Here is a 27,566-nt window from a genome sequence, read left to right as displayed (position 1 = left end):
CAGAAGCAACAGCACAAATTTAAAGGTTTATTCCCAGTTTTATTCTTCCTGTAACTGATACTGGAATGTGGCCAAGCACCCACAAGAATCAGCACACAGGAACACATGAAAATTCACAGAGGGAACAAACAAACAAGCCCAGCAATATTTGGGGAAGGAAACCTTATTCCTTGAGTAGCACCTTTTTAAACTGAAATCCCAGAGAGGCTGTAAAGTTTAGTTGGCTTAAGAGTTAAAAAATAATAATTGGAAACAATCAGGCTTTTGGATTCTAATAACAAAAATTCTGACTTGTGGTGAGGAAGAAATCAGGAGGGATGCTTCAGTTTAATATAAAACAGTATTTTGCTGTCTTCTTTCACTGAGAAGATGATTTTTTTCACCTCAAGCACGAGTTTCCTCCCAGTTTGACAATAACTGATGGTATTTGGTGGTCTTCCATTTAAGGAAGCCAGGGACAAGCAGATTATGGTGAATAATAATTGTACACCCTGAAAAGGAGATGCAACAAGGGTTAAAAACCCTGGCATGTGAAATCCAGGGAAAGGCATCTTGTTCTCCTGTACAAGAAGTGAAACTTCATTTTGCTGCAGTGAATGAGCATGTCCTGAAGGCAGGGGAAAAAAAGGTGCTTTGGAAACCAAGAGATCTTAAAAAACCAGAGCTGAGCCGCAACCAAACCATCCATGTGGTCTGGGTGCTGCAGATGGAGCTTCCTCCACTGCACAATAAAGGCAGCTTAAGGAAATTTTTTTCCCTATTAACATCTGCATCTTGACAATGTTCCTCAGACCGTGTTAAGCAACTCCACTGAGCTGAGACAATATAAAAATGTACCCATTTTCTTCAGCAGAGCAGCCAATGGGATGTTTTAGATTTACACTGATGAAATCCAGCCAGGCCTGGGTGAAATGAGCAGCTCATGGATTTGGATTCTGGATTCTGCCAAGATAACTCTCTGGTCTTCAGGGTTGTGCTGTCAGTTTGCTGTGGCCAAAGAAATATCAGAACAGGACACCAGGAAGGGGAATCCTTCTTCCCATTCCACCACTTCCAAGCCCACCCATCTCTCATGACAGCTCTAAATGACATTAAAATACCAAAGTTCAAGCTGAATGTTTCAGATCTCCCACAAAACTGCTTGTGGCAGTGCCCAGTTGCAGCATTCCTTATTTCCAGGCTTATAATGAGAAACAAGCCCTAGTTTGGTTATAAATCCAAATAGCAAGTTTTCGATGTGTGAATGGCACATTGAAACAGCAATCTGACTGTGCTTTTAAAATCTTGTGGTCTCCCACTTTCAGGAAAAAGCCTTGCTCTATCCAAGGCAGCCTTCTGGATTCCAGAGGTACCAGTGAAGAGATCCTGAGTATGTCCTGGAAATCAAAGATTTAGGTATGGTTAATAAATGATAAGGTAAATACACATTTCCTTTGGCTTTGGTGCGAAGTTTCAACTGTTTGACAATGGTTTGGAGGCACAGGGAGGTCTTTTTATTTCACTCTTAAGTGCTGACATTTTCTGAGCAAACTTTTAATCAGAGTAAGCATTTTGGGAAGAAACAACATTCATTTTATATGTAAAAAGAGATGAATGTAAAAATTAGACACCACTTTTCAAAAATCAATGAAAAAACACAAACAGCTTTGCAAAACCCCTCTGCTTCCAGAAGGTTCTCACAAGTGAAAACAATTTTAATAAAAACGCAGTACTAGGGAGATTTTCAAATTTTTTTTCCTGGATTGAGAAAAACACAGTCAGGTGAAGCAGAAAGTCATTCCCTGCCTTTCACAGTCTTGGTGTGTTGATCCTCCATGTGGATCCCTTTTGAACATGGACTGAAGCTCCTGTTGGCCCATCACCATGTTTTCCCCCTGGGAAGAGCTGTGTTTAGATAGAGTCTGAGTTTAGATCCAGCCTGTGTTTAGACCCAGTTTTTGTTTAGATCCAGCTGGAGCTGGAGCAGTGTCCAAGCCTGGATTGGTGCTGTGTTTACACAGAGCCTACTTCAACACAGACTCACCCCTGAGCCTGAAAGGGTTAAATGTTCTTGCAGTGCTTCTTTTTCTTTCTGGGTGTTCCTTCCCCACATTCCCCTGTCTCCTCTTTTTGCTTTTTGTGCTTCTTCTTGTGGCGTTTCTTCTGCCTTTCCTCCTGCTCCTCTGTGCTGAGTTCCTCCCCCTCAGACATTCCCACAGAAATTTCTCCATTGCCTGTATTCTCATCACAACTGATGTTTTCTCCTTCATTCTCCTCTTTATGTTTCCTCTTTTTTTTCCTTTTGTGACATTCATATAGTGGATCATCCAGTTCTTTTCCATTCAAGCTCCCTATCTTAGGCTTTTTCCCTGTTTTCTGCCAGTCCTCTGTCCTTTCTGCCTCATCATCTCTCTTCTGCTTCTTCTTTTTCTTTTTGATTTTGGTTTCCAGCTCTTCTGAAGGCTCCACAGCTTCATCAGCTGCTGGGCTGGAATGATCCACCTTTGGTTCTGTTTCCTGCTGGGATCCCTTCAGCTTTGCCATGCGCTTGGCAAAATATTCCTGGACAGTGAGAGCACTCTTCACTGTGTTGGAACCATCTCCAGGGCTGGAGAGCCACTTGTTCCTCTCCTTCTCTTCCTGGGAGTCAAGATCAGCCTGAATTTCCTCCTGTAAGAGAACAGAGAGGAGCAGGAGTGAGTCAGGAGTCATGGCTTTAAACATAATGCTGTTTTTTTTGCACACTAATAAGGAAAATACTGAAAAGCAACGTGGTGCTTTGAAAATTAACTGTGAAAGTACAGATTTGGGTGGAAGTGAGGCAGTCCTTAATGTGAAAGATGCTGTAGGTTTAGGGAAAAGAGGTGGAAGGAGGGAAGGGAGCAAGAGAAAACAAACCAAGACAATTTTCAGTTTTAGTTTACCTACTCCTACATAACTCATGTCTACCAGTGCCATACATAGTACATTACACTGACTTTACAAAGCACATGTCTCTGCAAGACATAAACCAGCATGAAAAATGATCCACTGCAATCCATTAGCCTGTGGCACAAAGGAAATCCCATGCCTGGAATAACTCTTCAGCAAAGAACTTGTAATCCAGGGAGCAATCCAGCATTGAGGCATCTCTTCCATCTTATCTGATCTTTGGAAATGTTTGTTTCAGAGCTGCTCTGCTGTCAGGGTGTCCCAGATGTTGTTATTTAAACAGGCTCCATTTGATCACACGTTATCAGATGGCACAAACAACATCACAGGTTACATCTTACAAGGTTTCTGCAGACATGAAATAAAGAGCTGCTCATCTCCAGCTGCAGGTGAAGAGTCTCCTTTCTAGAAAGGAAATATCAAACTAAGAAATATCAAACTAAAAGCAAATTACAGCTCTGGAACTGGATGTTATGGATGGCATGAAGAGAATTGACTGAGAAAGCAACAAATGCCACAAGATGGAAATGTATAATTTGTTAAATTATCTGACATTTACAAAAGAAACAAACCAGAAAGGCAGCTGAAATTAAGGCTTGTTCACATACATACCAAAGCACTCAAAACAAAGCCTTTGTGGTATAGCCTTTTGCTTGGCAAAAGTCACAAATGACTCTTGGAAATGTCCCAAATTTTCATAGAATCACAGAGTCATTCAGGTTAGAAAAGAGCTCCAAAACTATAAAGACCAACCTCTGACTTTACCCCACCTTGTCCCCAGCCCAGAGCACTGAGTGCCACATCCAGTCACCCCTTGGACACCTCCAGGGGTGGGGACTTCAAACCTCCCTGGGCAGCCCCTTCCAATGCCTGACCACTCTTTCCATGATGAAATCTCTCCTGATGTCCAACCTGAACCTCCCCTGGCACAGCTTGAGGCCGTTCCCTCTCATCCTGTCCCTGTTCCCTGGGAGCAGAGCCCGACCCCCCTGGCTGTCCCCTCCTGTCAGGAGTTGTGCAGAGCCAGAAGGTCCCCCCTGAGTCTCCTTTTCTCCAGGCTGAGCCCCTTTCCCAGCTCATTAATTGTTTTTTTAAAGCCTTGTACAAACCACAGGGAACAGGTACCCCCTCTGGATGGGAAAAGCTGGGAAGGATGGTGTAAAATCCTCACCAATATCTGCCCTACAACCCCTTCCTAAAGGAAAGGGGATCCACAGGGATTACAGTCAGAGATAATTCCTTGGTTTTCCATTCATAAATGCGTGGATGGGTAAGAGCATCCACTCTGCCCACACATCCTGAATCCTGCCTGCCCAAATCAGAGCAGTCAGATTTCACAGCCACTTTCACTGCCATAACCTGATACTAGAGGAAGGCCAGCAAAGAGCTGGGAGATAAAACCCCACTTATCTCAAAACTTTATAGTTATTGTGTGATGCTGCAGATAAGGGACCTGGCTCTCTTGAGGGCATCATTAAACTTGCTGGCTGAAGTTGGGTTTATTAGGGTTTGTGAGTAAGGTTTTCCAGGTCTGGCTCCTTATGCATCCATAACCTTTACTCCCATGAACAGGAATGCAAAAATTGGTGTCATTAGTGATGCATTAAGAGTGGTGATTTCCTCATCCATCTGCTTTCAAGAGAGCTATTCCAGTGGAACGAAAGTAAGGCTGCACTTGAGATTCCAGTGATGTTTGTGTGGGCACTTATCAAAATTAGGGACTTTTCTTGTAGGGATATGTTGTAGTGTTCCTGAAGGGTTATGAAGTAATTGAAACTATTTAACTTCTGGCAAAGAAGCCTGAAAAGGGATGTGGAACACAGGGTAAAAACAGGATGTATCCACACATGTCTCCACACAGGTTACATTTGAAAGGGGAGTGGCAGAAGAAGTTTAACGAGACAGAATTCCCAGGATAAATCGGTTGAGCTATATTTATATTAAATATTTTTAGTAAGACCTAAACCAACAAACAGAGAATCCCATGTCATCACAGGATCATTTAGCTTGGAAAAGAGCTCCAACACCATCAAGTCCATCCTGTGACCATTCTTGTCCACAGCACAAAGCACTGAGTGCCATGTACAGGCCTTCCTTGGAAATCCCTGCAGGGATGGGGACTCCAAACCTCCCTGGGCAGCCCCTTCCAATGCTTAACAACTCTTTCCACAAAGAAATTCCTCCTGATGTCCAACCCAAACCTTCCCTGGTGCAACTTGAGGCTGTTTCCTCTCCTCCTGTCCCTGTTCCCTGGGAGCAGAGCCCGACCCCCCTGGCTGTCCCCTCCTGTCAGGGAGTTGTGCAGAGCCACAAGGGCCCCCCTGAGCCTCCTTTTCTCCAGGCTGAGCCCCTTTCCCAGCTCCCTCAGCCCCTGCTGGTGCTCCAGCCCCTTCCCCAGCTCTGTTCCCTTCCCTGGACAAGCTCCAGCCCCCCAGGGTCTCTCTTGTTGGGAGGGTCCCAGAGCTGTCCCCAGCACTGGAGGTGCCCCAGCAGTGCCAGCACAGAGGGACAATCACTTCCCTGGCCCTAATGAAGCCCAGGCAAGCAGGGTCATTTTCCTTCCCCCCACAGCAGGATTTTGACACCCTGGATTGCAAAAGGACAAACAGACTCCCAGGTTTTCAGCCAGAACCGTTTCCCTCCCCACCCTGATGTGTAAAACACACTCAGGCTCAGAACACCCATTACTCCCTGGCCAACCAGGAAAGGATTTTCTCATTGCCTTGGTGACTTCAAGTCCTGACAACTTAATTACTGTAATTGAAGGCAAATATTACTTGAACTCTACACATTTCTTTCTTTTCATGAAGTACATTAGGCATAAAAACAAATGTTCCTTTGGTTAAGCAGAGGAGTTCCAAAGGTATGTACAAGTTTAGAAAATAAGAACCTTGCTCAGAAACTCCTTTATTGATAAGAATTTTAATAACCACGGGCCACTGAGCACAGAATTAACAGGGCATGGAGACAAGCAAAGAGGTGCCAACCCTAGAAAACCTCTGAGTTTAGGAAAAGCTTATGTAAAACCATAAATCACCTGGAAGGGCTGTTAAATGCCAAGGTATTCCTGCTTCTGTGGTGTACCTGTCCCAGTAGCCATGAGAACACTGCTGAACTCTAACCAGGGGTCTTCTCTAACCCCTCACAGTTTATGTAATTCCTCCCCTGCTTGACCCAACACAGAGAAAAAAAATCAAAGAAAAATAAGGCAGATATCCCTAAAAGTGGATTGTGCTGCTGAAGCTTCTGAAAGACAAAATTTTCACCAGATAAAGGACAGAAATATTCTTGCTCCAGAGAACTGATGATCAGGTAAAAGGGAAAGAGAAATTATGCTGAAACTAGAGGGAAACCTGAAGATTGGGCCTTGCAAATTATGTTTGTCCATGCCATGAGTTCCAAAATTGCCTGAGATGAAATTAGAAGGAATTGGGAATAGGGAATTGGTAGGATGGTCCCAAGCAGAACAAAAGGACTGCTTGAAATGTGGTGTTAAATGTGGAATGAGTAAGAGGAAACAATAGGAAAATTCAAGGAGAGGTTGGGAAGTGCACAGGAAGAGATGAAGGTCAATTACAGGCAGAAGTTCCCTGTAAATATCATCTGTTTATGTAATTAGTGAAATGTATGGAAAATAATCTAAAGGACATAAAGCACTCCATGTACCACCGTGTTTTTCTCTGCCTTTCTTTGGTTGCTGATTAAATCATTAAGGGAGTGCACTAAACTTACAGAGGGAAATCCTGGTTCCCTTGAATCCTGCAGGATCAGGATTGCATCTCCAGGGCATCCCACTCTCAGAGCACCTTTCAGTTATTTAGTGAAAGGAAAAAACAGGGAGTTATGGTCAATGATCAAAGGAATTCACATCAGTGAAAACAAGAGAAGAAGCCTAAAGGGAGAGGGATTTAGACACTACATGAAATCAAATGGGTCTGCAACCCAACCTGGTCTAGTGGAAGGTGTCCATGGCAGAGGTAGGAATGGGATGAGCTTTAAGGTCTATTCCAACCCAAACCATTCTGGGATTATTATAATTAATATTCAAAAATAAATCTGCACCTGCACGTTACCCTGGGAGGGAAAGTGAGACAGAACCCATGGGCAAAGCAAAGGGTGCTGGAAACATACAGGAGCAAGAGAAGCAACCTGGATTAATTCAGAGAACTTTCCCTCCTCTTCAGAATGCAAGTATTTCCTTTTTCAAACTTAAAATCATAAAACAGGGGAGTAAAATAATACCTTGTACCATCTCTGTCTGCTACATATGAACTACTATTACTCAAGCCCAGTAATTTCACATGACTTTGCTTTGTTGGTACTAATTCACAATGATTTTGTGAAATCTGATTCACAAAAAGGACACAAAAGGCCAGAAGGGCCTTTTGTCCAGAAGTCCAGAAGGGATGAGCAAAAAGGCAGAATAAAGCTAAACTATTTTAGTAGGGTCTCACTTAAATGACAGTAAGTGGGCTGGATGAGGCACATGGAGCCTGAGTTCCATGGAAAACACAGGATCACTCTTAGCTTTAAAATGGAGCCACCGCTGCTCTGCCTTTCTTACCAACTTCCTTGCTGAGAAACTGTAACAATAAGATTAAAATAATCCTGTTCTCTTCCTGCTGCTTCAGATCCTCACTGAGAGGTTGGTAGGACCCCCATGCAGTGCACAAAACTTGAGAGGCAAGAGCTGAGGGCATCCCTGTATCTTTCCATCCCAGGAATGGCTGCAGATGATTCCTGAAGAGTCACTCTGGAGCTTGCAGACATCAAGGATGACAGAGTCTTGCTTTAAGGAGCTGACAACTTCAAGTTAAGTACAAGCATTAACATTTGGATTGGGATCAAACAGGCGAGAGGGTGAACAAAGACCTGTAGCCTGATGAGTTTAAGCAGGATTAAAATAAATACATGCATAAATAAGGCCACATACCATCAGTTCTGCAGTCAATTCTGGCATCAGAACAGGTACCCAGGAGGCTCTAATGCTTTTAATTTACCTAATTAAAATTGGTTTATTGCAGACAGCATCTTGTGGAGAGGTGATGAGAACAGACTCCCAGCACAGACAGGGCTGATGCAAAGGGAAAACAGGACAATTGCTCTGTGCCCATGAGGAAGAGGACAAGCAGCAGGTGGAAATTACCCACAGGAAAGCTTTGCCAGTAGGAGAAATCAGTATGTTTGTGAGGCCTTAACAATCATTGGGAGTCTCAACCACTGAAGACAACTCAGCTACCAGGGAAGTGTTAGGGGGAGTTAATTCTTGATTGGAATGGAAAATTTAAGATCTGGACTCCAGAAGCATCTTTCAGTTCTGTAATGCTTCCAAAACCTGAACAGGGATACAATTTGACCTCCTGGTGATCACGGAATTGTTAAGGTTGGAAAAGCTTTCTCAGACCATTGAGTCCAAAAATTCCCCAGCACTACCAAGACCATCACCAACCCATGTCCCCAAGTGCCACATCCACACAGCTTTTAAATCCCTCCTGGGATGAAGTTTCCACCACTTCCATGGGCAGCCTGTTAAAATAAATGAGGGTTTAATGAAAGAGATGAGAAGCAGGGATACTCAACCTGGACAGAAGTGGTAAAAATTCAGGTCTCCTGCAACTTCTGGTTTTTGTTGGCTATGGTGGTGTAATCACCAGAACATGCCACATATCCATAGGAAGGTTTAATTTTACTGTGATTTATCCTGAGTACCAATAGAACAATGGATCCACTGATGGGAAATGGAATGAGAATCCTGCAGGTCCAATACCTGGGTGACATGACACTCGTTAAAAGGACAAGTTCCAATTATTACAGAGAAGCACTTTCCTGTTTGACTCTGTTAAAATAAATTCTATGCCAGAATATATTGAAACATCAGCTGTGTTGATATTAACTTGCAGTTGATATTCACTTCTACACGCCACATGAGCCATCAGCTGTCTCTAACCCAGCAAGGACAAGAAGAGAGGTAAGGAAGTAATTAACGGAAAGGGGACAAGGAAAAATGTTTTCCATGGAATTATGAAGATCCATTTTTGCTACATTTGCAACTACAAAAGAGCAGACTGTTTCTCTAGCAATCAAAAGGCTGAGGAATTTTATTATAGTAAGTCTATGCCTAAAATAATCTGGAGGTTATTAATAGGATCATTGACCTCTGGAGCAGAACTACTGTGAGTGCTAGACCAGCTCCACTTTTTTTAGTGGAGCTGAACCTTTTTTTGGAGTTAAATCTCCAAAGACAGAGGTTTTACCATCCTTCAGGATATCCCTGTTGTGATTACAGAACCATGGAATGGTTTGGGTGGGAAGGGACCTTAAAGCCCATCCCATTCCACCCCCTGCAATGGGCAGGGACACCTCCCACTATCCCAGAGTGCTCCAAACTCCATCCAGCCTGGCCCTGGATATGGCACGACATCCTAATGAGGAGGTTTTATCGCCATTCAATAGCACCCATTTCACCCCACTGCAACAATCTACAGGTGCTTGATTTTCATTTACGTTGTATTTGCTGATTCCATTTTTATATCAGTTTTAAATTCTGTGGTGATGTGTTTCTATTAAAACCACATCCAAATTCTCCCAGCCTGTCTCGTCCTTCTGTTTTATATTTTTGTCAAAAGCTCATCCTCTACCTCAGCAAGTGGCCAATTTTAGCAATTTTCATTCATTCTTATAATTCACACACCAGAAAACCCCCTGAATACTTCTGGAATGCAAAATGCCATTTGTTTGTGATACAAACAATCCATTTCCAGGGGTGCAGGATGAGCTGGAGCCCAGCCTGATCCCATCAGTGAAACAGGAGCTTCACAATAGAGCTGTGACACTCAGCCAGGTTTTGCCTCCAGCCTGCAAACACCAGCAGAACAGGAAACAACAGGGTTGCAAAAGTGCAACGGATTAAATTTTGGCCAGGGACGTGATTGCAAGGATAGTCCTGGGGATTCATTCCAGCTGTCCTGAGCAGATCCTGGTCAGGCCACAGCACCTGTATTTCCAAGGGCAGCTTGGGAATCCTGGCACTGTGTCCCACAGGGCACACACACACACTTCCTCCTACTGTTCTTACACTTTTCAGGAAAAAGAATACAATTTATTTAAGTTATTGCACAACAAAGGCAGAGAGTAAAGTCCAGGAGCTGAGGCTAAGGGGGAATACACCATGGGATAATTCCCAAGAGGTGCAGAAGGCTGAAAACACATAAGGAATGAGTTAAAAAAAACCTCAGCACATGGCAGAGAAAATCCTTTTCATATCTTGAGGGATACTTAGATATCCCTGTGACATCTCATTCCACTCCAGCTCCTCTGCTGAGGCCAGCACAACCTCTCTTCCTTCACATTTCCCTGCAAATTACATCTGTGCCTTAGACTGGATATAAACAAAACTACTAGGAGAGATTTCCCTTAGGATCTCTCTATTGGCACGAAGCAGAGATCCAAACACAGTGACTTCATCTTCCCAAAAAGCACCTAAATCAATTCTAACTGTTCTGTTCTCACCTTGAATAACAGAGGAAGTGCAGTCCAGCAAAATGAGCACAGGACTGGGAAGGTCACGTTTCCCAAGTTCTCTTCCCAGCTGCTGGGAAACCCTGGAGAAGTTATTCCCTCCAGCTCTGGCACAGGTTATCAAAGCACAGAACATGCCTGATCAACTGCATGAAACTCACAGCAGAGCTAAGAGTTTCATAAAGGGTTTGTAAGGTGCTCTGAGACCCTTCACAGAGGTATCCCAGATGAACAAGGATGGAAATAATCCTGGAATTCCACTCATGTGCAGCTGGGGCTGGGACACAGAACACAGACCTGACCCAGCAGCACTTCTGTGACAGATCTGTGAGGAATCAAACCACCAGGAGTCTCAGGTACTGTATTTTAAAGGAGTAGTCAGGAGAAAAATCATGGAATGGTTTGGGCTGGAAGGGACCTTGCAGCTCATCCAGTTCCACCCCCCGCCATGGGCAGGGACACCTTCCACTGTCCCGGTTTGCTCCAAGCCCCATCCAACCTGGCCTTCGACACATCCAGGGATTCAGGGGTAGCCACAGCTTCTCTGGGAAACCTGTGCCAGGGCCTCCCCACCCTCATAGCCAAGAATTCCTTCCCAAATTCCCATCTGTCCCTGCCCTCTGGCAGTGGGAAGCCATTCCCTGTGTCTTGTCCCTCCATCCTTTGTCCCCAGTCCCTCTCCAGCTCTCCTGGAGCCCCTTTAGGCCCTGGAAGGGGCTCTGAGGTCTCTCTGGATCCTTCTCTTCTCCAGGTGAACCTCTCCAGCCCACCCAGCCTGGCTCCAGAGCAGAGGAGCCCCAGCCCTTGGAGCATCTCCATGGCCTCCTCTGAATTTGCTCCAGCAGCTCCACGTCCTTTTGCTGTTGGCCCCAGGGCTGGAGGCAGCTCTGCAGGTGGGGTCTCACCTGAGCAGGGCAGAGCAGCAGAATCCTCCCCTCCCCTGCTGCCCACACTGGGGATCAGCCCGGGATGCAAATCAGTGCAGATTGCTTTGTTAATCCTGAATCCAGACTCTAAATGTCTAAAAAGTCTTCAAAAGTCCAGGAGAGTCATCCCTATCCCTGTCCCCAGTTCTGTGGGTACTGTGCCATGCTCAGAAGCAATCCAAGCCTTCTCCACATGTCCTGGGCACTTTTTACTCCTTTGCAATGTGTGTGGAATGGGGAGCTGCTATTAAGGATTCAGGAGACCAAACCCTTGCTGATTCTTGAGTTCAGGATTTCTTCCTGAGCTCCACAGATAGAGAAGAACCCCAAAAGAAGTGACAAGTGGGCTTGGCCAGCCAGACTGTGAATATAAACAAAGGTATCAATGAGGGCTCTGAAGATTTGGGATGCTGAGAGAAAGAATGGAATAAAAACCATTGGAAGCACCCAGAGGAGAGAAAGGAGTTCTGGTAGCAATTCCAAGAGCACGCACAGTCACAGCAGCACAGCTTTGGCTTCTGACAGAGGAAACTGCACACGCTTTGAAATCTGAAAACAACACCTGCCTGTGTCAAACTCTTCTGGCTCTTTTCTAATAATAAATGTGGAAAAGCAGATCTGTGTACAAATAAAGTGCTTCCAGGAGCATTTGAAGCAGATAATTTAAACCAAAGCTTTGCTCCTTTCCCCTTCCCCTCAGAAAATGCTTCTCAAAAGGAAAATCGACACTTGAGCCTCTTCTGTTCCTCTGTTGTGAGAGGGTGATTTGTCAGAGAGCTGATCCATGAATCCAAACCAGCTCAGACCTCTGGGCAAGGAGAAAGACATTTCCTGTTTTTCAGCACCAGCAGTGGCCCAGGAGCCTGAGAAATACCTTGTGTCACTTCGTTGTCACTTTTTAGTGTGCCTTCATCAGGCTTGGTTCCTTTCCTCTAAGCAGGTGCAAAGGGGGACTCAGAGCACAGGGAAATGAATCAGAACTTCCCAATTTGGGGCAGGACAGACCAGAAATACCTTAAATACCAGCAGGGCCCTCCTGTGTAGGCTAAAAGAAAGATGCAGAAACACAAACAGCAAGACTGAGAATTAGATTTGAAATAGAACAGCAGGGCTGTGAATGCACATTTTTTTTCCTTCTCTCCCATCTATAATGGTCTGAAGAAAAGAGTTGGTCTGAGGAATGGGATTTACTTTTTAAAGAAGACCATTCATGCAGTGTGGCTACAGTTCATAAGGATCTTATCCTTGTTTTCAAGGATTCACTACAACCCAGTCAGGTACAACTCTCCGATGCTTCCTTAAACAACCCTTCTGACAATCAGCTCCTCAGATCAATTCCAACTGGGACTCATCCTCCCCTCCAAAAACCAACACAACTCTTCTCCTCTCAGCTTCAAAATGCTGCTCCAAGTGTTTCCCTACCCATCTTGCCCGTGTCCTACCTTACCCTCTCGCTATCTGAGATGTGTAACATCCTGCCCTTGTTCTGTCCATCATTTCCTTGCAAGCTCTCTGGGGAAGCAATTAGCCCACTTGTGAGCACTCTACAACATAATTAACAAATAATAACCACTGAGAAATGTAGGCCAAAAAAGCCAAGTTATCACAGCCCCATTTCTGCAGAGACTTGCATTGTTCCGTGCTCGCTTGCAGCTTCCAAGTTCCTGGAGGCACAAATTCCCCTCCAAGGCAGCACAAAAGCAAAGGTGAATGCTGTGTTTTAAAGGAGATGTAAAATGTTCTGACTTTATTTGGATTTTCAGGCTTTGCTGCTTTTCCCTGCTAATTAACACGACCAGTTGTGAGTATTTACACAGTTTGGTTCTAAATTAACTCTGGCAACGGGAGCACTGAAGGAAGGAAAGACAGGATGACTGTAACCATGAGCAAGATGCAACACCAACATAATGACATCATTTAGGATGAAAAAAACTGCTGGAGGAGACAAGGACAGAACCTATTCTTGGGTTTCCATCCACACATCCCACAACAGCCTGTAGGGAATGGTAACAATTATCAGGGAAAGCCTAAAAATTCGCTCTAATTTCAGCAGCAAATAAAATATTTCCAACTCCTGAGGCTTCCTACTGTAAGACAGCTCTTCCAGGCTCCTGCACACTTCCTAGGGAGTGTTATGAATCCTGGGCATCCCTTCAATACTGAAAAATAAGGTGCCAAAGCAATTAGACAAAGGTTTCCAATAAGGCTGAAGCAGAATGCTGCTGGGGAGCCAAGGAAGCATAAAGGAGGATGAAGAAAGGGAAGAAAAGAATAAATGATCAGTTTGGAGTGATTATTGGGATGGAGAAAGATGGCATTTGGAATGTACAAAGGAATAATATTGAGGAAAGAGGGGGGAGAAAGTATGTGGTTAAATCTCCACATTTTACAGCCTTGAGTACATCAACAATGATGACCATACTCTGAAATTCTGATTTTAGATCCACCCACCACTGATCCTGTCCTGAAACACCAAACTGAGGTGATCCCCACTAAAAACAGGAAAATGAACAGCACATTTGAGCCACAAAGCAGCTGGAAAATCTGTAATGGAGCAGTTGGCACTAACTAATGGATAATCCCTGGAGCCTGAGAGTGCCAGGATGTCTCACCCAGCCCTGCAGCCTGAGCAAGACAGAGCACGTCTGCTGTGACCTGGGACAAAGAATCCTCATGGTCACTTGGTGAAATCTGCCATCCCTGGCACAACTTTGGCTCTGTTAACCTGCAGAACAACTCACCTGGTTTAACCTTAGGTCATTTGAGGAGAGAACAGCTCAGATCAGCACATACAGGAGAGAAATTTCCCAGGTCTGCTTTAGTGGTAAAGGAAGTCTTAAATGTCCAAGAGAAGAGGTCTTGCCCTTCAAAACTGATAAAAAGCCACAGAATGGCTGGAACTCAGTGATCTTTAGGGACCCTTCCAACCAAGCCCTTCTGTGATTCTCTGATGCTATAATGTTGAGCCACTTTGTAGCCTCACAGTCAGGATCTTATCTCAGCTTTTCTGCTCATGGGCAATACAGATGTGATCTCCCAAGCATTAAAGGTGAAAATATTTGATTTATTCTTGTTTCACATCCATATCTGTCCAACCTGCTCTTGGGTTTACACTGAATTCCTCTCCTGAGAGTAAGAAGCCTCATTTTCCACCTTCAAAAACCCATCCTTGGACTTCTTTGGGCTGCTTTCCATGGTCGACCTTTGTGTTTCTGCTCTGTTTTTCATGGAATCCCAGAATGGTTTGGGTTGTGAGGGAACCTAAAGCTCATCCAGTGCCACCCCCTGCCATGGGCAGGGACACCTCCCACTATCCCAGGTTGCTCCAAGCCCTGTCCAACCTGGCCTTGGACACTTCCAAGGATCCAGGGGCAGCCACAGCTTCTCTGGGCACCCCGTGCCAGGGCCTCCCCACCCTCACAGGGAAGGATTCCTTCCCAATATCCCATCTATCCCTGTCCCCTGGCAGTGGGAAGCCATTCCCTGTGTCCTGTCCCTCCATGCCTTGTCCCAAGTCCCTCTCCAGTTCTCCTGGAGCCCCTTTAGGCCCTGGAAGGGGCTCTGAGCTCTCCCTGGACTCTTTTCTTCTCTAGGTGAACCTGCTCAGCTCTCCCAGCCTGGCTCCAGAGAAGAGGTGTTTTCCCTTTTTTTTTTTTATTGTTTTGGTTATGACTGCATCCCTGGTTTTGACCTGGTTGAGTTTTAAAGGCACACTTGTCCTTCATTACACCAAGCACGAGCTTTATGGAACTGCATAAAGATTCTGCAGCAATGCAAAAAACGCCAATGAGAAAATCCCCGTGCCTGCAATTCCAGATAGATTTCCTAGGATTTTATTATTAACACTTTGTGTAATGCCCTGAGGGGAGTGAAGAGCTCTCTGGTTGCCCAGTGAACCACACAAAACACAGAACCTGTGCCCCAAGGGACTTGCAGGTTAAAGCTCAGAGTGGGTACAAAACAATCCAAATAATTGCCAGATAGGCGACCCTGCAGGCAGCGCTCGCGTTCCAAGCCGAACGTCTCCTGGCACAGGAGCTCTGGAAATGGAGTGGGAATGGGATGCTTATCACAGCTCAGCAGCAAACTGCTCCAGGAATAAGCAGCAAAATGAAGACTCAAGAGGAAATGTCAGATTAAAGGGAAAACCAATTTGTTCCCAACGTCTCATTTGGTCCTAATGCTCTGCGGTCTGCAGGTAAGGAAAAGAAAACAGAATTGTGGAATCATTGAGGTTGGAAAAGCCCTCAGAGATCACCGAGTCCAGACATCCCCCAGCACTGCCAAGGCCACCACTGACCTATGTCCCCAAGTGCCACATCCACAGAGCTTTTAAATCCCTGCAGGGATGGGAATTCCACCACTGCCCTGGGCAGCTGTGTCAGGGCTGGACAACCCTCTCCATATTTACTAATATCCAATCTAAACCTCCCCTGGTGGAGCTTGAGGCCATTTCCTCTGGTCCTGTCACTTGTCACCTGGGAGAAGAACCTGTCCCCCACCTGGCTGCACCCTCCTGTCAGGGATGTATCAGCCCAACACAGAGCTGGCTGTCCCCAGCCCCTTCCTGGTCTTCAGCTGTGAGAAGCTGTTGACAGGGAAGTGCTGTTGGTTTGGGTCTCAAATCCATCATGGAAGGCTCAGGAGAGCTCAGCAAGAAGTCCTAAGTGTCCTGAAGCAGAGAAAAAAACAGATGCCAGCAAAGGAAGAGAAGAGCAAAGAGCACATTCTTGCTCGATGCTGAGCATTAAAAGGGTGTAGAGAAAAGGGAAATAAAGAATCACAGAATGGTTTGGGTTGGAAGGGACCTTAAAGATCATGGACAGGGACACCTTTCACTATCCCAGGTTGCTCCAAGCCCCATCCAGCCTGGCCTTGGACACTTCCAGGGATGGGGAATGTCCCCTCATCCAGCAGATCTGAGTGGCCCCGCATTTAGCAGGATCACAGAAGCTTCAAGAGACGTTGCTTACCCCCAGTTACACTCTAAAATCCACCTTAAATCTCCTTGCTAATTTTGCTTTGCCTCCTTCCAGTTAATCCTCCACTGCCCTGCTCTTTCCTTGGGTTTGCTCTCTGCTGACCCCTCCTGCTGCTTCCAGAGCTGGGTGGTCCTTCCACCATCAAGTCATCCCATCTCAGATCCCTGCAGTGACTGAGCAATGCCAGCTCAGGTTCATTCCCTTCATTTCCCCACACTTAATGCCCGGAGAAAAGCAGGAGGGTGGAGCCACGGAGTTCTCCAAGAACTCATTCCAAGCACAGGTGAAGGTCACGGCTGCTCCAAGGTGGGAGCTCTGTTTTTCATTTAGAAAAGGATGGTTGTGGTAACTCTAAGCAAAGAAGCTCCACTCCCTTTGCTTTTGGATATTGTGGCTGGATAATCCTGGACCTGATAAAGCTTCTAACAGGTTCTGATAGAAGCTGTAACTGTGGTTATGGAGTTTTTAACACTTTTTCTCCATGTGGATTCTTTGATGTTGAATGACACAGTTGAACCCAGTTGGGAAAATTATTTGTCTTTCCTTTTCATGCAACCATTTATTTTCACAAAGACTAGGAACTTCATATTTGTCTGCCTTTGTCTGCCTGTGGATTGTGCCTCAAATCAGTGAGAGAGGATGGGATAGAACAAAAAAAAAAATCCCAGAATCATGGAATCATTAAGGTTGGAAAAGTCAATCCAGCACTGCCACCATGTTCACCATAAACCACATCCTCAATGCCACATACATGTCTTCCAAACACTTCCAAGAATGGTAAGTGTTCAAAGAAAAAATCATCTATTCTTTAAGTGACGGGGAAGACAGGCTAAAAATGAGGCAGTCTTTTAAGTAGTTGAAATAAAACCAAAATAATTCAGTGTTGATAAATAAAAAGAAATGCACCTGGGTAAAATAGAACCTAATATGAAATAGTATAAAATTAGAAAGTTGGGATGTATTTCATCCAGCCTATTACTGGATGTCATTGGTGCTTCTGCTTGTCTAAAATACCATATCTAAAAGAAGCTGGACAATTTTAAAAACAAGATATCACACAGATAGAGGTAAAAAAGAAATCCTTATAATGCCAATTGGTCCAAAGCTCCCCAAAATCAAGTGTGCCAGAACTATTTACCATTAATTCCAACTACCCTTAACCTGATTTCTCAGACATTTTTCACCTCCTTCATGCAAACAGGACTTGTGCTAAAAGGAGTGTTGATTTAAGGTGGAAGTGAGACTCAATGAGAAACAGGAAAAAAGTAACAACAGTGTAAGTGACCACTAAAGACCATTTAGAAAAATATTTTGTGCTTAAACAGACAAGAAGCAGCCACAGACCCTCTTCCAGAGAGGAAACCACCTCTGGAAATGTGGAAACATCCAAATGGAAGCAGTGAGAGTAAGGTGAGGATGGCAACCATTAACATGACTATTTTTGCAACAATCAACACCTCCTGAAGAAAAAAAAAAAGCAAGAATTCATGCTAAGTCATAGGTGGTAAGAAGCCAACACAGCACTGAAGAGAAGGAATTGTTCAATTGTTATCCTGGGTATGAGCATTGCAAATGCAGGCACTGACATCCGTGTTACAACCTGTTGGGGACCGCAGCATGTTGAAGGGATTAAAAGCTAATGACAGGCCACCATCCTCTTAAAATCCAGTGCCAGGCCAGGGGCTTCCACTTTCTCAGCTGAAATATCCACAGTTGCAACATCAGCCCGGTGTTGTTTGTTCCCAATGAAAGAGGTGATTCACTTTCTTTCCAGCAGCTGCACTGTAAAATGTTGATTAGAGTGTGAACCGCCCCCAAAATTTAAAGCAGAGTGGAAAAAAGAATACAAAGTGAGGCGTAAAAGGAGATGGGAGTCGAGAGGGAAATCAAAGCAGGGAATTCACCAGGAGGTAGAGATTTTATCAAAGCGATTGGTTCATTAGGCAGAAAATTTCACTGTCATTAAGACGGTGCTGCAGTGCTTTTTGTTAGTGAGTTCTTCAGGGCAGACACCTTTGTATTTCTACTTGTAAAACACCAATTAGTACCTCGGGCAGACTACAAACAAATCAACATTAAAAAAAGCAGTGAAACAGAACCATTTGTATCTCCTGCTAAGCCTGCAAGTCACCAGGGCAGATTAAACTCCCTGGAGAGAGACCACATTCTTCATTCCCTAATAGTCTTCCCCTTGTTTGCTGCACATCTCTAGGAGTTAAAAAGCAGAAATTTGGATTTATCTCTCAGCTTGGGCTCAGAGGGAGTTCACCATGGGATGCTGCTGTGGCAATTCTTGTTACAAGTTTTGTGTGTGTGTATTCAAGCTGGTTTTCAATTAATAACAGTGTAATTGTTGCAAAGCCCACCCAGGACAGCCAGGCATCACTGCTTTCCCAACGTGCAAGTGAAGGTACCTGCTCAACATCCTCTGAAAGGCCACATTTGGGAATTAAAGAACAGCTGGAAGCGTGGAAGGAGCCAGACTTGGTTCAGTCTAGTCCATATGGCTGGAATGGGATGGGTTTCTGACACTGTCTCCAGAAATTCAGAGAGGGTTTCCTCATTCACTTCCAAGCAGAATTTGGGAGGGAATTTACTTCTGTGGAGGATCCATTTCCTCTGATCCTGGTTCTTGTTCCCTGGGAGAAGAGCCTGACCCCCACCTGGCTACAATCTGTTTTCAGGGAGTTGTGCAGAGCCACAAGGTCCCCCCTGAGCCTCCTTTTCTGCAGGCTGAGCCCCTTTCCCAGCTCCCTCAGCTACTCCTGGTGCTCCAGCACCTTCATCTTTCAACCTGCCCTACCCACCTTCTCCCCCCTTCCCACACACACTTTCTAAACAATATTAAATGTCTTTTCCTGTTTAACTCCCTAAAATATGTGCAGAGGAAAGGTCAGACACAGCAACAATCTGCTGGTTCAGGGTCACAGTAATAGTTAAGATGCCAGAATACAGATTCAGAGTCTGAGCCTGCCATGATTCACACTGAGGGCTGGTCAGGTTATACTTGCTGTAAGGAGAAAAATGGTAATTTAGCCTTGATGATTGAGAAAACCTGAAAATCTGCCAGCCTCATCTCTGCCTGGAGTGCCAGTAGCTATTAAACCCTTAACCAGGGACACAGGCAGGAATGCATGATTTGGGGTTTATGATTACTGGAGCAACATGAATGTCAAAGGTTGGGAGAGAACGATGGTCTCACCTCCATGTTCTACTCCCTGGGGTAAAGAAATAATGATTGTAAACAGAAGCAGCAGAGATGCATTTTTTATAGAGCTGGAGAAGCCTTTCCACGTTTAGTCAGGCACTCAACAGCCTGTGGGGTTGATGTAAAAGAGCACCAGGGATTTTTAAATACATCTGTCAAGATTCATATGAGCAGAGCTGATCCCTCTCAGAGGAAAGGTGATGGATTTCATGAGCTCTTAGATCCTTTCCTAAATTACCTCCTGTGTACAGAAACCAGCTTGGAAATGGATTGAGAGCTCTCCTGAAGGAGTTAACCATTCAAACAGGTAATCTCTGAATTTTGAAAGAATTTGGCCACCAGAGCTCCTTCCCTACAACAGTTCCGAGGAGCTGCTGCCAACGTTAACATCGGGAGGCAGCTACTGACAGGTTTCATTTTGCCCAGTCTGATGCTGCTATTGACACTCATGCAGACAAGCCAGCACAAACAGGAATAAAGGGCCACCTTCCATGGCAACACTTCTCCAGGAACTAAGGAATTTACTGACAGCCCTGAAATCCTTGGCAGGTGGTGGGATTTGCTTCCCAAATGTCCCGGGGCACGGAAAAGCTGATGGGACTCACCTAACAGTGGTTCCTACCATGCTGCTGGGCAGCTCCAGAGATGAGCAACAGCCTCTGCAACATCCAACAGGAATTACTGGGTAATGTGGCCTTTCAGGCAGAGGCCAAGTGATGTGGAAGGTTGGGGATAAATTCCAGTTGCAGAGTACAGAAATTTTTGCAGAACCCACAGCTACTTGAATTTTTCTTCAGGCTCGACAGCAAATGGCAAATTTCTTACACAAGAGTTACTGGATGGGGCTTGGAGCAACCTGCAATAGTGGAAGATGTCTCTGCCCATGGCAGGGGTTTGGAATTAGATCATCCTTAAGATCCCTTCCAATCTAAACCATCCATAACTCTAATTTCTGCCTCTGCATCTTCTACCCCAGTTCACCACCTAAGCAGGCAACTTTGTGCCAGTGCAGAAGGTAAAAGTGATTCAGAGGGAGGAAGCTGAGCTCATTTTGCCAAGTCCAGGGGAAGGGTGAGCTGTGTACAAGAATGTTCCCTCCCAGACTGGGATCTTCACACCCTGTGCTCAGGCCAGTTCCCAGTTTTCCTGCCTTGGAGAAAAGGGGATGTGGGTGTAAACTGGGAGCTGAACTCCCAGCTCCAGCTCCTCTGCTTCTCAGAAAACTCAGCATCTCTATATTTGGGGTTTGAATCTAAAATTTAGGCCTTTAGTCCATCACTAGTTTGAAGACTGCAGAAAAGCCTTAAAATCTCAGCAAATTTAACCTGGTCTCAGATTCACAGCACTTTAGGAAAGCTTTTACAGCATTCCCCAGAAGTTGTGCTTTGTCTTTAAAGCAGAGCCTACAATAACGTGAATCCTGGAGAGCAGAAAGTCGTGCAAGAACAACAATGTAAAGGTTTGAGGATGTAAAGGTTTGAGGATGATTTTGGAAATACCAAAAGACCTGCAGAGGCAGCTGAGAGCCTGCTATTGATGACAGATTAGCCAACCCCAAGGGGTACAATTTGCATCTGATTCACAGGGACTGGAAGAGAATTAGGAAATTGGGATTATAATGGGATTAATCACATGACTCCAGGGATCCCATTCATCCTGCTGCTGAAGGGTCCTAGAGCTGCTCTGCACTGCCTGAGCTGCATTTGGGAAGTTATTTGAGGTTTTCTGGGACAGGACTGAAGGAGGGAAGAGATAAAAGTTTACTGGTTTTCCACTCAAAGCCAGCCTTTATCAAAGTTATGTGACCACGAGCTGAGATTAAGGACGGTAGTAAACCTCAAATCCCAGCCTAGAGCTGAAAACCTTAGAGATTTAATGCTACTAATTCCTCCAGTCCTCACATTTACTATAAGTGACTGTTAAAAAAAAAAAATAAAACAAATCAATCATTCTGGAGGAACTGTTGTGAATCCTGAAACAAAGGGAAAGGATGAGATCATTGCTGTTTCTTCAGCCTTGGTGAGGTCTCCAAGTGAACATATGAAGCAGATGAGACTTGCCTCAGCAAGGCCTGCCAATGTCAGAGCAATAAATAAATGTTCAGAGAATGAGGCTGCACCTTCAGCTGATGTGAGCTGCTGTCAGAGCTGGGAAACCTGCAGAGTCCCAGGATTTCTGGGAAAATGAAGATCTGGTGCTGAGTTCCCCTGAAGGGAGACTCCAGAGCAAAGCCACTCTGGAAAGGGTCAGGCTGCCAGGCAGGCACTTAATTAAAAGAAAAACACTTCCAAAGAATTCTTTCCCATTGTGATCCTCTCTGTTGAACTTGGCATTGCCATGGAGTTCTTGGGCTGTCCTACACCAGGGACACCAAGGCCTGGGAAGCACTGAAGCAGCTTGTCCCAAACTGTTCAGCATCAATATTTGATGTGGGGACTCCTGGTTTTCTTCCTGCCTTTCTCTTCCTGGGCTTAGGCCATTGAGGAAGATTTTCACATGGAGCCAGAAGAGCTGGGACTTTCTGTGCCTCTCTTAATGGTGAAAATTAGGAATGAACCCTAACTGTTATGATGTGCAAAAATGAGCTGCTCTAACCAATTCCTGACTGTGTTTACAGTTTTCCAAGAATTGGTTCCCAACCTGGAGTCACAGCCCAGGCCTTGGCACAGCAAGGCTCAGGCATTCCTGGTGGAAGGTTCTCTTTGCTCCAATTCCCACTCCCTCTGCCTTAGACCCTTCATTTTTAGGTCACTTTTAGGTCTTTGTTGTCATAAAGACAATACATAAAAGAATGCTCATCTGTAACAACACTGTCCAAATAACCCCTTCTGTGAGGACAATTTTTATCTGACCTTTGTTCCAAATCTGACAGCAAAATTCTGATTTTATAAAACTCTCTTGGAATACACTTTTTTTCTTTCCCTAGTTTTAAACTTAATTCACCTTCTGGTCAAAGTCTAAACAAACAATCAGAAGTCAGGCTGAATTTACGCCCTTTGGGGGGAAAAAAATCACCACAAAACACCGCAATATCTACAGAGATGCCTATTGACCCAGCAGTTATCAGAACTGTGGTGGGGTTTTTTTTTAAATTTTTATTCTTTTTGGCACTAACCCAGCTTTCTAAACAGCCAGTGACCCACTTTCACCTAGCTGGCCTCTGAAGTTGAGAGAAGATTCCTACCCTCTGGACGCTGGAGGCTCTGTTTGAAGTCCCTGCTGTCAGGAGATGGTCAGTTTACGTCTCCTGTCCTAGGACAGGAAAAGGATGCACTCTCAGCTCCATGTGTTGCAGGGAGATAAGCACAAAGATTTCTGTCCTATGCCCTTATCAGCTTTTCCTGCTACTCTCCAGAACAGACACCACCAAGGCTGGCAGTAAAAATTAAACTTAAGCAAGAGGAGGACAAAAAAAAAAAAAAAAAAAAAAAAAGAAAGAGTATTTCTCATAATTGTAATGCAAAAGATTGAAGTTTTGGGGAAAAAACTCTGCTAGGATTTTTAGGAGTACTGAAAACTACCTAAAATCTTCTGTATTCTCAATGTCGACTGACCTACTCTGACATACCCAGGATGACTTAGGGTTTAAAAGATACCTCACAACTTAAATAATCTTTACTACATGAGAATTCTTCCCCTTGCAAATAAAACCAATTAGCTGGCAAAAGGACATTCCCTGCATATGGAAATGATCATGGAATTACAGAATGGTTTGGGTTGAAAGAGACCTTAAAGATCAGCCTGTTCCACCCCTTCCCATGTGCAGGGACACCTTCCACTAGACCAGGTTGCTCCAAGCCCCATTCTATAAATTTAATATTTTTATTTCATGGTTTCCTTTGCTCCAAAGCCCATTCTATAAATTAATAGTTTTATTTCATGGTTTCTTTTGCTTTTCCTTCTCTCTCTACTGCTCCCTCCTTCTCCTTATGTTCCTTCAGTTCTGCCACCTCATTTTCTCAGTGTGCAGAGGACAGGCTAGAGAGAGCCTTCAAGGATTTTGGGTTATCTCCCATCTTTCCATCTCCTGCCCACATAGGATTTAATTATGGGTGCTTCAGCTTCCACCCTCTATAAAACTGGAGCTACTTCTTGTTGAAACATTGTCAGCCATAAGTGAGATGGACTCAACATCATTTTAGGAGGCACCTTCAAGTAAGACTTGAACACAGAGGTGAAAAATAAATGTTCCAGATGGAAACTGAGTGTCCAGCTCTCCACAAAGCCTCACCTGGATCTACTAATGTAGAAAAAAACCAAAAATCATCTAGCAAATACCCACACAAAATTGCCAAATGGCAATTGAGAGAATTTAGAAACCTCAAGAATTGCTCCTTTGCTCCTCCCCAGCCCTCAATACCATTATTTAAATCATGGCTGCACTGTCAATCTATAAATTGAAACAATTTTAGAAAACACCCCTCATGTAATTGCAGCAGCTGTTAAATCCATGTCACAGATGTCATAGGGTGCCAAAAAGTGGGGGGAGAACTTAATGGATGTGACAGAGCAGAGAAAGTTCTTGAGAACTTCAAGATTCCCAAATTCTGGACTTATTTTTGCTACCAGTTCTTTGTAGGACAAGGTGTCTGGGGAGACATTTAAAAGAACAGTCCAGTTTCATTTTTAAAAGCACACAAGATCCTAAATTCTACTAACTTTCCAGGTGATTGAAAGAGATTACTCTGTATATCTATACAAAAGAACATGTGGAGACCCAAAAGGAACAATGGTCAATGAAGAAATAATCAATTTATTGGCATTTTAGGCAAACTAGAACTTTCCTCTTAGAAGTTCCTGTTTCTCCTCCTCCTTAAAAGAAGCTTCTAAAGTTTTGCTTTTAAAATAATTGTGTTGATGATACATTTTTAGCCTTAAACATGACTTAGTGTCCCCATTAAATGAAAAGCACTGTTCTGTATACATGGAACACCAAAATTTATGTTACTGTTACTGCTGTTGAGTAAAGAATTCAAAAGGCGAATCATGAGGGCTCAGCATTTCTCCAACTTCATTCTGCCATTTCTCTTTAAGTTCTACCACAATAAAGAAAAATTTCTTCACTCAAACCTCCTGAAATAATACAAAAATAAGGAAATTACGATGAAATGCTCTTTGGGCAATTCAGGAATTATAGTGATGGCATAAAAAATGTCAAATGTTCCTTCAAACTGGAATGAAAGAAGTATTTTAAGACTCCAATCACATGAAAGCAGCATTGAGTCCAGGATTGAGGATAAACCAGCATGTGTGTGCATGTGTTTGTGTGTCTGGGTGTGTTTATCCCTGGATATCAGACAGGACAGGAAAGGAAGAGTTGAAACACTTGTCCAGAAAATGCTCAAAAAGAAAACACAGCCAGGACAAATTTAGCAGCTTTACTTAGCTGGGATATCAAAGGCAGAGCTGACTGGAAAAGCAACCAGCTCTCAAGAATGGCAAAATAAACTCAGCAGAGTCTCGGGAGGAAAACCCGGATCAGAGGCTGGATTTTGTTAACTGCTGCTGTTTTGGGTAAGTCAGGTCCTTTCTGACACTGCTGAGATAATCTTGTCAAAGAACAACAAAAATGAAAAGCTAAAAAAAAAAAAAGGACAAAAAGACAGTCAAGACAGACACCAGCCATTTCAGGGGGAATCTGTTTGGTAAAGTGGCTTTGAGGTGTTGTCTGAAGAAACAAAACTTGGAATGAACTTCCTAAACATTTTTTTTTAAATTTTCTTTTGGTCTCCTTTGGAAAAGTGAATTTCAATAGGCTGATTGTCAAGTTATTTGTTGATCAAAGGAAAAGTCTGAAACACATCTGAAACAGATTTTCTGAATAAAAAAAAAGCATTTCATGCTCAATTCAGAAGAAAGCTTCTCCAGCAGAAACTAGGCTATTTGCATTTTTTTTTAAAGGAAGCCTCCATCAACTAAAATGAGCCAAAAGTGACATGTTTTAATAAATTCTGTCTTGAAGACATGCAGACCTATTACCTGGATATTATACTGAAATCATGGCATAGAAATGTGATTTTCTATCCAAAATTCATTAATTTGCTTGTATTATGCAGAAGAGGATTTACCTCAGACTGGGAAAACCATCTGGATCTTACAGTGACCAGAATCAAAATTTGATGTTCAGAAATAGTCTGGGGTTAGATGGGAGGAGGGCGGCATCTGCCCACCTCTGGCAAAAAAAAAAAAAAAAACCAACAAAAAAAAAACAGAGGAGGAAAAAGTGAAAAAAAAAAAAAGAAAATTCTCAATTTTTAAGCTGCTGCAACTTTGCAACTTCACCTGGGGAAGTGTTCCTGGAAGATTTAGTACAAGGAGCAAAGGAAGTGTGTCAACATGATCTGTACCATCCAATGGATAAAACTGGCTTTGGAATTCACCTTCCCAGTGCCAAACTGAGATTCAGAAATTGAAGTGATGTCAAGCAATTTCCCTTGGCTCCCAGTCATGCCAGAGACAGACACTCTGACGCCGAGGGAGGATGATGGGGAGATAGCAGGTCCCTCTCATTTTCACAAGAACTCCAGGGAACTGCTCCCATATCTGCTGCAGAATTAATCAAGATAAGTTAATGTGTGATAACATGTATCTGAAGGGGAGAAAGCCTGGACAGCTCCTGCCTCTCCAGGAGTGAATTCAATGGCTCTTCAAGAAACACAAAGCTGTCCTTTTCTGCCCTCATCCACCCCAAAAGCAGAGCTCAGGCTGGAGAGTTGGAAAAAAGGACAAGGTATGGCATAGGAATGTGACACATTAGAGAAGTTTGAATCTCATAATACTGACAAATAATTGATGCTTTTACACCCTGGCACAAGAAACTTTCACCTGACCCACAGATACTCCTCCTGCTGCTACTCTTAAAATACTCCACACTAATAACAAGTAAATGGTTTGTGCATCCACAAAAATGGGTATTTTGAGGTATTTCAGTGAAGTCTAAACTCTGTATGATTGCTACATTGTCACTGTGACATGTTTCATATTAAATGAAAACACCAGAAATGATTGGGACACTTAAATTATGGAGAAGATGGGAAATTGGAAAAAGGTTTGGGTTGCAACCATGGAAACCAGAGTAGGAAGAGACCACTGAGCAAACACACAGGGATGCTTTTCTCTCTGTAACCCAAGTGCATCAAGCAAAGTGCTTTGCTTGATCACAGAATCAATCCCAGAATCCCAGAATCCCAGAATGGACTGGGTTGGAAGGGACCTTGAAAACCATTCAGTTCCCCTCTGCCATAGGCAGGGACACTTCCACTATTCCCAGGTTGCTCCAAGCTCCATCCAACCTGGCCTGGAACATTTTCAGAGATGGGCAGCCACAGCTTCTCTGGGCAACTTGTGTCAGGCCCTCCCCACCCTCACAGGGAAGAATTCCTTCTCAATCTCCCATCTATCCTTGTTCTCTGCTAGTAGAAGCCATTTGCTCTGTCCCATCCCTCCATGCCATTGTCCAAAGTCTCTCTCCATCGTTCCTGTAGCCTCCCTTCAGGGACTGGAAAGGGCAATCAGGTAACCCTGAAGCCTTCTCTTCTCCTGACCAAGCCCAATTCCCTCAGCCTTTCCCACAGCAGATCTGCTCCATCCCTCTGAACATTTCAGTGTCTCCTCTGGACTTGTTCCAGCAGCTCCAGGTCCTTCCTGTGCTGGGCCCCAGGGCTGGGGCAGCTCTGCAGGTGAGGTCTCACCTGAGTGGGGCAGAATCCCTCTGTACCTGTGCACCTTTATCCATCCCAAATGAGGAATTCTGCAGACTCCAGAAGCCTTCAGGCCACACCACCACATGGGATGCACCAGGAATCACACACACACACACACACACACACACACAACTCCAGCCTGCTGGAAGTATAAGCAATCAAAATCTGTGCATGGAGCACTCTGAAGTGCTCACAGGGAATTCCCAGGGAGTGCCATCAATTGGATCTGATTAATAAAACATGCCAGCAAGGCACAAGCTGTGAATTTGTGCTCACAAGCACTTCCAGGCACACAGACAAGCACCAGGCTTGTATGTAT

At 44.2% G+C, this 27,566-nt stretch overlaps 1 protein-coding gene across 1 annotated transcript in view; it reads right to left on the bottom strand.

Moving 5' to 3' along the window:
* Positions 1-18: 18 nt before the first annotated feature.
* PINX1 (PIN2 (TERF1) interacting telomerase inhibitor 1) overlaps positions 19-27,566 on the bottom strand; it is a 61,806-nt gene continuing 34,258 nt past the window's right edge. Inside the window, exon 7 of the mRNA XM_066547615.1 lies at positions 19-2,649. Coding sequence (XP_066403712.1) covers positions 2,041-2,649 — 609 coding nt within the window. The 3' untranslated portion in view covers positions 19-2,040. The remainder of the gene's footprint in view (positions 2,650-27,566) is intronic.

Source organism: Molothrus aeneus, chromosome 3, assembly GCF_037042795.1.
Source record: "Molothrus aeneus isolate 106 chromosome 3, BPBGC_Maene_1.0, whole genome shotgun sequence".
NCBI classification, from domain to species: Eukaryota; Metazoa; Chordata; class Aves; order Passeriformes; family Icteridae; genus Molothrus; species Molothrus aeneus.
This window is presented reverse-complemented; position numbering and strand designations above follow the sequence as displayed.